The sequence below is a fragment of the Odocoileus virginianus genome, chromosome 3 (assembly GCF_023699985.2).
Source record: "Odocoileus virginianus isolate 20LAN1187 ecotype Illinois chromosome 3, Ovbor_1.2, whole genome shotgun sequence".
In the NCBI taxonomy this organism is placed as follows: domain Eukaryota; kingdom Metazoa; phylum Chordata; class Mammalia; order Artiodactyla; family Cervidae; genus Odocoileus; species Odocoileus virginianus.
The window spans coordinates 17,977,473-17,991,861 of NC_069676.1; the positions used below are offsets into that span (position 1 = coordinate 17,977,473).

The 14,389-nt window shown below is 57.6% G+C and overlaps 1 protein-coding gene across 3 annotated transcripts in view; it reads left to right on the forward strand.

Moving 5' to 3' along the window:
• The first annotated feature begins 416 nt into the window (after positions 1-416).
• The window catches only part of PIP5K1C (phosphatidylinositol-4-phosphate 5-kinase type 1 gamma), a 47,887-nt gene continuing 33,914 nt past the window's right edge, over positions 417-14,389 (forward strand). For 2 of the 3 annotated variants that reach the window (XM_070464983.1, XM_070464984.1), the window contains exon 1: positions 418-640. In XM_070464983.1, coding sequence (XP_070321084.1) covers positions 547-640 — 94 coding nt within the window. In that variant the 5' untranslated portion in view covers positions 418-546. Of the gene's footprint in view, positions 641-14,389 lie in introns of all 3 variants that reach the window. The other variant, XM_070464982.1, reaches the window with a different exon arrangement.

A 14,389-nucleotide genomic window follows, 5' to 3' on the forward strand; every position in this document is an offset into this window, starting at 1 on the left:
ATAACCATTACTGACATCAAATGTAAGCATATTTAATATAAGTATTACTAGTATGATGATTTTAAACTGTAATTGTTTTTTATATTCGTTATAAATAATGCTCTTAAGCACTACATCAGTCTGGAGAAGGAAATGGCAACCCACTCCAGTATTCTTGCCTAGGATAATCTCACTGACCGAGGAGCCTAGCGGGCTACAGTCCTTGGGGTCACAGAATCGCACTCGTCAGAGAGATAGCACTACAGCATTATTGGCAGAAATGGCGCTGCTCTTCCACTCCCTGGGCGCGTGAGGGCGCTCGCGACGCTACAGGGGACTCTGACGCACGCAGGCCCCGCCCCCGAGTTCCTATTGGCGACGCGCGCAGTGCGTGATGGCGCAGCGCCTGGCCCCGCCCCGGGCCCGCCCCTCGCTCCCTGGGCCCGGCCCCCTCCCTCCGCTCTCCAGCCGGCGGCGGTTGTTGTTCAGCGGCGGCGGCCGCAGCTCGGGTCGCAGCCTCCGGCCGCCCGGCCGCCCGCCAGCCCGCCGGCGGGTCCGCGCGCGGCCATGGAGCTGGAGGTGCCGGACGAGGCGGAGAGCGCCGAAGCCGGGGCCGTGACCTCGGAGGCGGCCTGGGCGGCGGAGAGCGGTGCGACAGCAGGTAACGGTTCCGGACCTTCCTCCCCTCCCCGCTCCCCGAATGGACCCGCCTGACCCCCCTGCCGGGGCCCAGTGGACCCGTCCGAGCGCTGGAGGGGCGTCGGGACCCGCGGCAGGAAGGCCGGAACGTTCCACTCGGGGGCGCTCGCGGGGGGGATGGAACGCCCCACTCCGGGGCCGGGGGACGCGTTGCCTGGGGCCCGAGGGAGGACGGAACACCCTGCCTCGGTGGCTCAGGGGTGGCGCCGCCCTTTCCTGGGGTCCTTGGGGAGAGCTTTGGGTCTGGGGGCGGGGAGTGGGTGCAGGGCCCCATTCTGGGAGGCTGTGGGTGGAGCAGCCCGGGTTGGAGGCGCGCGGGGAAGATGGTACCTCACCTCTGGGCGGGGGGAGGCGACCCCCATTTAGGACGCGCCATGAGTGAGTGGGTGCCCTGCCTGCCTCCTGTTGAAGGTGCTGGGGGACGACATCCCACCCGGTTTTGTGAGAGGGCTGCTCTATGCGTGGGATTGTGGAGTACCCCCGTTCCGGTGAGGAGCCCTGCCTCCGAAGGGTGATGCGGACCCTCTGCTCCCGGCCACCCACCTTGCTAGTGTCAGCGCCCGGGCCTCACCTCTTGCTCTGCAGGCGGGCACCCTCTGGGCCCATCTTACTGGTCGTGAAGGGCAGGGGCTGCTGTGGTGGGAATGGGGGGGTCTCGAAGGCCAGCCTCCTGACTACCTTATCTTTGTGAAATTCACCAGACCAGGTTTTTAGTTCACTGGCCATTCTTTCCCTTCCTGGGCCTCAGTTTACTTGCTCTAACAGGAGGCGGCTAGGGGTTGACATCTCCAGACACTTTCAGTGCCAGGGCTCTGCAAGCAGGTGGAGAACAGGAGAGCCCCCAGCCTTTTCCCTGGACGTTGGGAGGGGCCTGTCGTGGCTCTGTAGGGGGTACTGCTTTCCCCTGCTCCTCTCCTGGGCCTGTATCCCTCGCCCTTCCCTAGAGCAGGTTTCTGGAGGGATGCGACCTCACCCAGCCCTGCAGGCTCCAGACAGAGCCCAGCCCCTTCCTGGAGGGGCCGGTTCCTTCTTGGTCCAAATTTCAGGCTCCCAAGTATGAAGTTTCCGTATCTGCAGAATTCTCCATTTCCCTCTCCCTCCCCCCTGAGGCAGCCCTCGCTGGCGAGTCCCTGTGGACACCCACCTGGGGCACCCATCATCCTCCTCCCCCGGGCCTCCGGAAGCTTCCGTGGCAGGCGGGAGATACTGCACTGCCCAGGAGTTGGGAGAAATGTCTGGAGGAAGAGCTGGAGCGGGGAGCAATCTCCAACCCCCCCCAACCTACCCCGGGCTCCGGAGCACTCCCACTGCTCCCCTTCCTGCTACCATCTGGAGCTGCGTGGTGGATGACCCCGTTCAGCTCCACCATCCGGCCCCCACACCCTGCTTCTTTGCTGGCAGCGATACCCTGGCTCGCCAGCACCAGACAGTGGAGGGACCTGAAGTCCCTTCTCAGCCCCCTGACCTCCACCAGCAGTTCTCTGCCCTATATGGGCAGAGACAAAACAGCCTAGGACGCAGTGACCACAGGAAAGCCACACAGCAAATGTCTGTCTTATCACGGGCTAGGTGATGGGGGCAGATAAAGTTCCAGGGCCCGGCTGTGGTCGGGTCTGAGCACAGGGACTTGACCAGTGAGAACCCCCCCCCCCCCCCGACCCCGACCCCTGCCTGTCCCCAAATCCGCAGAAACCCAACTCCCACAGCTGATGGCTCATTTCACTCACTATAGGGTCAAGAACTGCCTCTCCTTTGCTGAACCCATTTTTGTTAAGCTTGGGGAACAACTGTCCACGCCTTTCCTGCTGCTCACACAGACGCGTAAATACACAGCTGGGGCTGCTTATTTACCAAGGGGTTCAGAGGGTACCCTCACACTTTGGCATTAGTGACGATTGGGGCTGGAAAGTTCTTTGTTGCAGGGACACCATCCTGGATGCTGTGGGGAGTGGAGCAGCATCCCTGCCCCCACTCACTCAATGCCAGGAGCCCCCCAGTCCTGATGACACACAGACTTCCTCCCCAGACATCACCCGTGTTCCCTGGAGATGCAGCCACCCAGGGTGAGGCCTGCTATACTTCCCGTATCATTCTGTGCCTTGCTGGCTTTTTTATCCACAATATGTACCCCCTCACCGCCCCCACGTTGGTATCAGTTCTTTTCGGAGAGAGAGAATACAGTGCTATGATTGAGAGGGTGGAAACTTTGTAGCTTGCCTGAGTTCCACTTAGGTGCTCTGTGACTTCCAAGGTCAAATGCCTTGATTTCTCTGAGCCTCAGTGTCTCCATCTGTAAAATGGGGCCACGCCGCCAGCAGTACCTGAATTAGCGCGTCAGCAAGTGGGTAGTGCTTGGGGAACTTTAGCAACAGCCCACGCCAGTTAGGCCTTACTGACTCAGAGGGCTTCCTGGTGGGGGACAGTTGGGTGGTGTCTGGAGCTTGCTTTGTTGTCACAGCCGTACTGCAGTAAACACCCTTAAACGTGGCCTGGTGCTGTGGTGCTTTCATCTCTAGACGTTGGAGTCCCTGCCTCTGAGTGACTGGGTCAGGGGCAAGCAGGTTGACGCTTGGGGGCTTTGTGGAGAGTCCGGCAGGGCTGAGAGAGCCTGACTGTCTGTGTGCCCACAGCCTTGCCAGCTCCACTCCGGATGTTATCAGCCTCGGTCACTGGGGCCAATCTGATGGGAGTTAAATGTTAGTGGTGGTTAGAATCTGGTTACTTTAAACGCCTGGGTTCCCAAGGCCTAGTCCAGGGAAGGCCTGCTGGGGTTCTCTGCTGGCTCTTGGGGGCTGTGTGGGGTGTCTGGCTCCAGCAAGGATCTCAGGGAGGGCTGGGCCTTGTGGGGGCCCATGAGCTGCCTGTGGGCTTCGGCGGTGCTATGGTCTGGTGCTTCTGAGCTATTTCCCTCCTGCCCTTCTTGCTACCATGATATTTCAGAACAGTCAGCTTCATCCCACAGACCCCCAACCCCTTCCCACGTTTAACTTGGTGGCAGATTTTGTCGGCTTTGCCTCCAAGTGGACTGAAAATCCACCCACTTCCCCCCCGCGCCCCCCCCCCCCCCACCGCCTCCACATCCTTATGGCTGGCCTGATCTCCTGTCTCTTCCTGTGTTCCCTGCCACTCAACTCCAGAAGGCTATGCCCCTCCTCTGCCACAGCCCTCCAGGGTCCCACCTCCCTGGGGTAAAAGCCCAGGTCCTCCCCAAGGCCATGCATGTCTTGCCCTCCCCTCTTCCCTCTCTCCCCTTCTCTCACTCTGTAACAGACACCTGAGCCTCCACCCTGCTCCTCCAGCACACCAGACCCAGCCCTGCCCCAGGGCCTTTGCACCTGCTGTGCTCTCTGCCTGGGATGCTTGTCTTTCACATCCCGGTCTTTGCTTCTGGAGCCCTTCCAGGTTTTGCTCTGACATCTCCTCTCCGGCTTCCCCTGATGGTTGAGGGGCCTGAAAGAGGGGCAGGAAGCCAGCACGGCCCAGGCAAAGGCCTGAGTGGCTTGAAGAGCAGTGGGGGCCATCATGGCTAGGCGGGCGGGGCCTCCTCATGAGGCCTCCTCTGCAGCTGTGGGTAGATGGTAACCTGGGGCTGTGGCCGCCCTCGTCCCCTCGCTGAGTCAGTTACAGCCTTTGGAGGCAGAAGGGTCCCAGTTCTGATCCCACTCTGGCCCCTTTCTAGTGATGTGACATCCGGCACTTGGGCCAGCACACTCAGTCCTCTCTGTAAAGCAGCCTTGGGAGCTAGACCACCTTTGCCAGCTGGGGACCCTCTGCCTTGGTGTCTTCATCTGTGAAATGGGCAGATGACTGTGCCTTTCTTGGAGGGCTGGGCCAGGCGGATTGACATGTAGAGCCTGGAAGGATGGGTGGAGACCTGCTTAAGGGACCACTTCCCTCAGAACCTGGGCAGGCGGGGCCGATGTCCAACTCGGCTCATGGGGTCGTGTGGTTATTTGTCACTCTGTGCCTGGTGTGGCCTGTTGGACGTTCGTGGAGGCTGGCTGGGGGTGGGGGTCAGGTACCAGGACTCCCTCGCTCTCAGGTTGGTGGGGGTCAGGGTGCGATGGCAAGCAGGTGAGACCGGGGTCGTAGACTGAGGCCCGAGTCCATCCCACCTGCCATTCTTTGTTGTGTCTCATTGGCACTTGGCCAGGCCCTGTCACTTGCCTGTTGTCCACAGGGTATCCAGCTGCAGCGGCAGAGTTGAGTGTTGAGATGGGCTCGTGGCTGTGATGTCGGGGACACTTGCTGACTGGTGCTCTGTGGAAGATGCCTGCCAACCCCTGAGTCAAACCACACTGGTTCCAAGGGAGCTGTGTGGGCAGTGAAAGGGGCATTATGGCCCCAGGGGGTGACAGGGAGCTGCTGCCTTGGAGCTGTCAGGGGAGCAGGTGACCCGAGGGAGAAATAGCAGCCATGTCAAACATTTAGGCAGGAGATCAGCTGTGCAAAGGCCCTGGGGCAGGAATGAGGGTGGTGGGGCTGGCCTCACTCAGGTTCTGGTCTGAGTCCAGTTGATGGCACTGGTGGGTGTGAGCAGGGTGGTAGGTCCCACTTCAGAGGGATCACACTTGGGCGGCTTGGTAAGGAGAAGGCTGTGGGGCTGGGGGCCTGGACGGGGGTCTTGTGGGGGTGGAGGAAGATGAGGGAGTCTGCACCCTGGAGTTGATGAGGGCAGATAGGGAATGGCCCAAGAAGGAGCCGGTCTGGGGGTCCAGGCTCTGGCAGGCTTGTGCTGATGGGGGAAGGGCAGGTCTGGTGGGCTTCCTGGGACTCCCGAGGCAAGTGGAGGCCCACGGGACCTTGGGTGGGGCGGCCTGAGGCTCGGCCTGACTCACTCTTGCCTGGGCCAAGGACTGTGTACCTCTTTCCACCTCGCAAGGTGAGGACAGTGGAGTCCCAAAGATTTGGTAGGGCAGAAAGAGGTGGGACCCACCTCCCCTGGCAGCGCTCATTAAGTGACAGCATTTACCAGCCTGGGGGCTGAGGAACCAGAGAGTCTGGACTCCAGGTCCCCCTGTTCCCCAAGCCCGCCACCCCGGCCCAACCCCACCGCATGTCACCACTCATAACAGTCCAGGTTGGAACCCTGCTGGGAATTTCTGGGCTGCTGCCAGCTGGGCTTTGGGGCTTGAGGTGAGACCGCCCACATTGGGGATTACTGACCTGGGGATTAGCCAAGGGGCCCCTAACTAGCCAAGTGCACTAACTAGGCACCACCAGGCCGCCTGGAGAGGTTAGGGTCCAACCTGAGGGACCAGGTGCCAGAGCCAGCAGGAGGGCATCTGGGGACCTGGCGTCTGGTTCTGACCCAGGAAGGGGACCCCAGCATTAGTCACAGTCGTGCCTCACTCAATCACATACTCATCCTGTCCATATGTGGGCCTTGATCCTGGGGGCCAGGGTTGTCCTTGAAAGTTTGAGGCTGTGGGATGCAGGGGGGGTGTTCGTGTACATGTGAGTGCTGAAGAGTGGCTGGGCCAGGTGCTGGAGCCAGCCTGAATGAGACAACGTGGTCCCTGTGTGTGTGTGTGGGGGGAGTTGCTGGTGGGGTGCATGGAGACAGTAAATGAAAGAGGAAAAGAGGTATAATGCTGCCAAGGGGAAGAGAAGAGCAGAGAAGGGGAGAGAAAGGACAGAGGAGTGTGTACTATGGAATGTGGGAAGGGGCTTCCAGCACGTGCAAAGGCCCTGGGGCAGACCATGTTGGAGGAACATAGAGGAGGCTTGTGTGTCTGGAGCAGAGGGGAGAGGGGAGGTCAAGGAGGGGAGGAGAGGTCAGGGAGGGGACGGGCAGGTTGTGCAGGGCCTCATGGGCCTGGGGGAGGACATGGGCTTTTTCCCCAGGGAATTGGGAGCCCTGGAGGGCTGTGGGCAGAGGAGGGGCGGGGCCTGACTTAGGTGCTCACAGACTGAGCCACAGTGGGAGACAGACTGTGGGGAGGGAGGCACCAGGGCAGAGGGGACTGTGCGGGTCCTGGTGGGTAGGGCTGTGGCTCAGGTGGAGGCAGGAGTGATTCAGAGTAGATTTTAGAAGCCAAGTTGACAGGACTGATTGAAGAGTTGAGCATGGAGGAGCAAGAGACAGTGGGGAGTAGGGGGTGACTCCCATGTTGTGATCTGTGCCCCAGAAAGACAAGCTGCCTCGTCTGAGGTGGCGGACGGGCTGGGAGCAGGTGTGGGGGACGGTCAGGTGCAGTGTTAGTACGAGGCATAGAGAAGTGCATGAGGGCAGAGGTCCCAGTCTGGAGCCTGGGGGGTGGTGGGCAGGTGGCTTTGGGGCGGGGAGGTGGGGGCGAGGTAGGGCCAGGGCCTCCCTGTGTGGAGCGATGACCGGGCAGCTGAAGCCCCCATTTGGGGACACGTCTTAGTGCCTCTGGTAGGACATGGCCTTTTCAACCTGTGGCTACTGGAGGGAAGGCGACCAGGGAGCGGGCGTCCCAGCAGCCCCGGAGGAGGCTCATGGGGGAAGCAGAATCCAGGCTTGCCTTCCTCTCGGGGTCCCGTGAGGGTTAGATGAGCCAGCCCACAGGAGCTGTCCAGGACAGGGCCCAGCCACTGGGGGCTGGTGGTCCAGGGGGCACCCGCCAGGGCAGGAAGCTGAGTGGGCTGTCTCTGGGGTCCCCCTGCCACCAGCCAGGGGCTGGGATGGATGTGGAGAGAGCAGAGGCCTTTATCGGGGTGTCCTCAGGATAGGAGGGATGATCAGGGTCGGCACCCTGATCCAGCTTAGGGTTAATTGGTTTGATGGCGGTGGCTCTGGGATGTGGGGTGGACCCTGACTGGGCCTGGCCTGGCCGGGAGTGGTTGGGGTGGGGCCCTCGGTCTTGTGTGTGTGCAGGATGAGGAGGGGAGGGTGTGAACCATGGTGGCTTGGTTTGCACAGCACACATGTGCTCATGGACAAGTTGTTTGTGATCTGGGAGTTGGCTGACTCTAGGAGGGACAGTCCCCAGGTCTGCAGGGCCCCCAAGATGTTGGAGCATCGTTAAGATGCATGTGATTAACCCCAGGTGAACTGTTCTGAGCTCCCTCCAGCAAGGGTAAGAGCACAGTGCCTCTTTCATTTCTTCCATCTTTGCTGAACTTACACACAAAAGGATGTCTTGATGTAGTTGCAATTTGTGTATATATATCTCTCATATTAATACATATCGAAACTGAGTCAGAGAAAACATTAATCAGAGGGAAAGGTTTTCATGTATTGTTTCCTCTTAATGTTTCATCTTCATTTTGTTGAAAATGTGTCCTGGGACTTCTCTGGTGGTCCAGTGGTTAAGATGCTGTGCTTCCATTGCAAGGAGTACGGGTTTGATCCTTGGTCAGGGAACTAAGATCCCGTATGCAAAGTGGCATGGCCATAAAATAGAAGAAAAGAAAGAAAAATGTGTCACAGCAAAAGGAGCAAAAAAACCTGAGATAAAGGGACCTACCCACTGAGGTCAAATGCATTCTATCCTACACATCTCAGGACTCTTACCTCATTTTCTGGGAACTGCATATCAGTTGCTTCATATGTTTTCCATTTTCAAATTATTTATCAAGCTTTTACTTATTGATCTGTAGGAGCTGGGCTTCCCTTGTGGTTCAGCTGGTAAAGAATCTGCCTGCAATGCGGGAGACCCGGGTTCAATCCCTGGGTTGGGAAGATCCCTGGAGAAGGGAAAGGCTACCCACTCCAGTATTCTAGCCTGGATAATTCTGTGGACTAGTCCATGGGTCGCAAAGAGTTGGACACGACTGAGCGACTTTCACCTTATGTATTATGGAAGGTTTATTTTTTTAATCCATGATACAAGCAAGTGCAAGAAGCTTCTCCCCATCTTCTCTTACAGTGATTATTGATGCCAGGGAGATATTTTGTTTTCATGTGGTCACATTTATCCTTGTCTCTCCTTCTATGGTTTCTCAGGTTGGTGAATGTGTCATTTGTGCTGAGGTTACAGTTAAATTCCTCTAGTGCTTCTATAATTTTACTTTTTTCCCTTTATGTTTAAATTCCTGTTAGGTTTGGAGTTTATTCTGGCATGAGATGTGTGAGGGTTTAATCAAGCAGAGTGCTCCTGGGCAGTTCTGGGTCATCCCAGCCTCTCTTTCTGGGTAATCTGCTTTCCTCCTACTGGCAAATGTCACCTCGATCGCAGGCCAGACTCTGGCGAGTGGCTGGTCTATTTCTGGACTTTTATTCGATTCCTCTCGTCTGCCTCTGCCTTCATGCAGAAGTTGTGCCTTCAGCTGCAAGTAATAACACGTTTACCAGGAGAAAAGCTGCAGTGAGACCTGCAGTTGGTGGAAAGTGAGCGTTTGTTTCTGTCTCGACCCTGCGTCTCTGCAAAGGCAATGACTGTTATTCTGGGTGTTTACCTATCTCTGTGTATATTATTATCCTTTCAACATTTTACTTTGAAAACTTTGAAACCTTCTCAGAGTTGTGGGCGACACCCACTTGCCCTCTGCCATGAAGTCCAGGGGAAGGAGGATACGCAGGGCCGGGCTCCCTAGGGCTCTGTCACCCAGTGTCACAACTGATCCCCACGCAGCCTGGTCTGACACCAGCTATTGATTCAGTCAGAAATGCAGAAAGCCTGGCACTAAAGAGACCCCTCAAAGGACCCTTGTCTGTGGTCTGAGGGCTGAAGCCAGCAGCCAGGGTGTCACCTCACTGGGCACATGGGGAGCATTCTAGGACCTTGCTGATCTGCATGTACCTGGGACTGAACATGTGAGTTACAGGTACATTCCAACTGCTAGGTAGACCTGCAGATGGGGAATCTGTGAGTAAGGAGGACGGAGGAGGCCGGGCTGTGTGTCCCATAAACAAAGAGACTCTCTGAGCCCAGCGCAGGGTCACGTGGAGGAAATGGAACGTGGGACAGGATTCAGTTCCATGAATTAACCCAGGCCGTCCTGCGTGGTAACATCTGCTTCCTCCCTGGGACTCCATCCAGGATCACGCTCAGCATTTGGGGTCAGTGGGACCCTCTGAGGGCCCCTCTGTGACACTAACCTCAGGTGACCGCCCATACCCTGCCACCTGTGGAGCCACTGGGCATGTGCCTGCTGACCCTGCCCTCCTCCTGGGAAGGGAACCTGTCCTTGCCTGCTCCTCCAGGAAGCCCACTTGATTTTCCTGGCCAAGGCTACTCCCCCACCCTTAGACCTTTCACGTGATGGCCATGTGGTGACCGACCACTGCCCTCTGGGTCGTCTCTGCTTGGGCTGCGGGCCCTGAACTTTGACAGCAGACCTGTGCTTGGTCCCAATGGCTGTTCTGCTGTCTGTGGCATGAGTGGTGAAGGTTCTGGAACCTTCTTTCTCTCAGGGCCCGCAGAGTCCTGGACGAACACCCTTGCCCCCGCCCCCCTTGCCATCCCCGACCCTGTCCTGTGCAAGGCTTCCTGTTTACCACTCTGGAGACTCACTCTGTGCACCGAGATGGGGGGGCGGTGTGGGCTGCTGGTCAGGACTTGGCCCCCACCTGCACGCTCCCCTCCAGCCACCTCAAACCCTGTCTGCTGTTCCTGGAGAGTGTCCCATCCTATCACCACAGGGCCTTTGTGTGTGCTGTCCACTACATCCCCCTACCCCCCGCCCCCCAGAATTCAGCTCTCATGATTTTTCTCTTCTGTGAAGCTGCCGTTTGTTTCTGGCACAAAATACAGATCTGGCTCCACCCTCAGGCCCACCCCAGGCACCTCTCTCACCAGCACCCCCCACTTCCCACTCCCTCCACCCCCGCCCACAATGCAGGTTCAATCCCTGGTCAGGGAACTAGACCCCACATGCCACAGCTAAGATCTGGCACAGCTGAATAAATATTTTAAAAATACTTTATTGCTAAAAAACTTTACTGGCTATCTGAGCTTTTAGAAAGTAGTAATCATTTTGCAGTGGTAACATCAAAGATCGCTTATGACAGATCACTGTACCAAGTATAATAGTGATAAAGTTTGAAACGTGAGAATTAACAGAACGTGACTCAGAGACTTGAAGGGAGCAATGCTGTTGGGTAAACGACGTTGGCACACCTGCCCAATGCAGGGTGCCCACAGACGTGCAGTGTGAGAAGCACTCAGTGTCTGCCCTGTGCAATGAGGCGAGGTTGGGCTGCAGACCTCAGTCTGCACTTAGGCGTTTTCCTAAACACTTTTTTGGGTAACAGCTTTGTTGAGATAGAATTCACATGCCACTTGGTTTTACCTATTCAAAGTGTGTAATTCAGTGGTTTTACTATATTCACAGAGTTGTGTAGCCATCACCACAGTCGATTTTAGAACACTTTCATCACCCCAGAAGGATACCTGTCCCCATGAGCAGTGACCCTCCATCCCTTCCCCCAGCACCTGACAACCAGGGACCCACTCTCTGTGTCTGTGGATCGGCCTGTTCTGGACGTTTCCCATCAGTGGAGTCACACCCTGTGTGTCCTTCTGTGTCTGCTTCTCTCACTGAGCATCGTGTCCTCAGGGTGCGTCTCCATGGTAGCGAGTGTCAGGGCTTCTCTCCTTTTCGTGGCTGAGTGATGCTCCCGGGGTGGAGGGACACGTGTGTTTATCCGCCCGTCCGTGGACAATCGGGATGTTTGCACCTCTCGGCTGGTGTGGCTCGTATGCTGAGAGTATTTGTGTACAGCCCTTATGTGGACACGGGTCCTCACATCTCTTGGGCAGATACCCAGCCTCGGGGCTGCTGGGTCAGATGGAAACTCCAGTTACCCTTCTGAGGAGACACTGCTCTGTTCCCACTCAGCTGCACCAGTCCCCCTGCCCCATCCTCATCGTGGGATGGGGGTGGGCGCTCACTATTATCTCCAGGTGGGTTTCCCTGAACATCTCTTTGGGTCAGTGAACATCTCTTGCTTGTTGGCCATTCATGTCTCCTCTTTGGAGAAATGTCTGTTCAAATCCTTTGCTTCTTTTCTTTTTTTCTTTCCTTCTTTTAAGTTTTTTTCTTTTTTTTTATGTGGACTATTTTCAAGTCTTCCTTGAAATTGTTGCAACATGGTTTCTGTTTTATGGTTTGGTGCCTTGGCCATGTGATATGTAGAATCTTAGTTCCCCGACCAGGGATCAGACCCACACCCCCTGCATCGGAAGGCGAAGTCTTAACCACGAGGAACCGCCATGAACATCCCTGCTTGTCTTCCAGTTGGGCTGGTTTTCGTTTCATCACTCAATTGTAGACCTTCTTTCTGTGGTCTCGACATGAGCCCCTCCTCAGGCAGATGATCCACAGTGGTCCCTCCTGTGCTGTGGGCGGTCATCTCACCTCCGCAGTGGTGCCGGTGGAAGCACAGATGTATTTCATTGTGACCGGGCCCCATTTCTCTCTTCCTTGGCTGCTGGTTCCCTGGATGTTGTAGCTGAGAAATCCCTGCCTGACCTGGGGTCATGAGAATTTACCTTGTTTTCCTCTGAGGGTTTTATGGCCTTAGCCCTTGCATTCGTTTAGGTTTGTGATGCGTTTGGGTTGGTTTTGTGTTGCTGTGAGCGGGACCCCAGTCTGGGAAGAGCTGCAAGTGGACCCTAATCACCAACCACGCATGGGTCCTGCAGTGACAGATGTAGCCGGGCTGTCCCCTCCCTGCCCTCGTCTCTTGTCGCTCACTCTGTTCTGGCCTCAACAGCTTCTGGCTGACTCCCGGCTCCGCAGTCACAGTCCTGCCTCAGGACCTTGGTGCTAGCTTCTCCTGCTGCTGGGAGGCTGTGCGGCTCTCAGATGGCTGGTTCCTTCCCAGCTCTCCATGAGTGCACTTGTGGCTCAGGCTGGAGTCTGCAGTCTGGCATCAAGTGCATCCTCCTTTCTTGGTCCTAAGTAACCTCTGGTGAGTGACCTGGCCTCTCTGAGCTTCGACCTCCACATCTGCTGTGTAGAGGTGATGATAGCACTGACCTTGTGGGCTGATGGGCAGTTTCAGTAAATCAGCAGCAGTGGCCTCATCGCATGGTCACGCTCAACAGTAACTGTTCCTGGGCCCTCATCCTGTTGCTCCGGCTGCTCCCTGCAGTGACCAGCGGGCCAGAGCTGGAGGCCCACACGGCAGGCTGTACCCTGAGGCTCCTGCCCCCGTCTGCTCTCTGAGCCAAGCCTGCTTGCCCTGGCGCAAGACCTCGACATGATTCCTGGGGTCACCACCAGGGAGAGAGGGTGGGTGCTGGTGCCCATGGTGGTGCCAGGTGCCTGCTCCCTGGGCTGCAGCCGTGCGGGAGGTGTGACTGCTCCCCACTAAGGGGGCAGCTGCTGGCTGAGCAGGGGTCCAGGAGAAGGTTTAAACCGGGCAGGGTGTGACCGAGATCAGCGGCAGGGAGTGCGGCCAGGGGCCAGCTTCAGCCAGAGGTCAGGGAGGGCCTCTCTGAGGAGGTGCCGTTTGATCCAGGCCTGATCTGTGAGCTGGGGCAGAGTGTTCAGACAGAGGAGAAGCATGTGCAAAGACCCTGGGGCAGGACTGTGCCTGGCACGTGTGAGGAGCAGTGAGGGGCCATGTGGTGGGAACGCAGGGAGTAAGCGCAGGAGGAGGAGGGGTGAGGGCCGGAGGACCCCCACATGGACTGCTCTCCATCTCCGTCTCTGCTCTTCCGCTTTGCCCCTCAGGGGCCATGTGGAGACCAGGTAGCATCCGTTAGTTACTGCCGTGTGACATTACCCCGAGCTGCTTCATGGCTTAAAACAGCGATAAACACCTGTCATCTCCCACTTTCTGTGGGTCTGGAATCCGAAGGTGGCTTATCCCCACACCTCGTGGCTGCATCTCTTATGAGGTCTCAGTGAGGCTGTGGGCCAGGCGGGAGGAGCCGCCCCCAGGATGGAGCCTCCATTCCCTCATCTGTAAAATGGGACGTTCCTAACCCCTGTCTCATCACATGGGCCTGTGTGGTCAGTCTGGCTCAAGGGACTCAAAGTGCAGGAGCCCCTGTGACACCCCCGGAGCCCATCAGGCAGTGGGGACCTGGCTCGGCTGCCAGCTTGCCAGGGACTTTGGGCAGGTCCAGGCCCTTGGGTTCTGGAGGCCCCCTGGGAAGTGGAGCCTGGGACAGAATGTGAGAACAGCCCCCACCTGGCTTGCAGCACCACCCCACCAGCGAGCAGGGGACTTCCAGCCGTGGCCCCCATCTCACCCTGAAGCCCTCGTCCGTTGGAATCCGGTGTGGCATGTGTTGTCCGGCGTGATATGTGTTGTCTGGTGCAGTGTGTGTCGCCCAGCACAGGCTGCCGGAAAGTAAAAATACATCTGGGAGGAAAACTGGGCCAGGAAGCCTTGTACACCAGCCCTGAGATAGCACATGACCTTCCACTGGACGCCTGCGGGGTGAGCAGGACGCCATCCCTGGGCACTCTGGCCACTGTCCTCCAGTCTGGCCCCTGTCTGCTGTCCGCCTCCTGAGCACTGGGCCCCGTGCCCTGGTTTCCCCTGGGGAGCCCCTGCCCACACCGCCAGGCAGAGTGCTGCGGTCCTGGGTGAGCAGGACCAGGCCCTACTGAGTCAGAGCCTCCCCGCCCTGGGACTTCGCAGGGACAAGAGGAAGGGGCAGCTGGTCCACCCCTGGGCCCAGGCGTCTGCTGGGGGGTCAGCACCAAGGGCAGCAGTGCTGGGACAGGGAGACAGAGTCCCGCGAGGCTTGAAGCCCATCACCCCGACCTCTTTGGTCTTGCTAGGTTGCAGACCATTTTTGTGAGGGGCTGGGTGGTCTATGTGGGAGTTGATGCAGCTGTG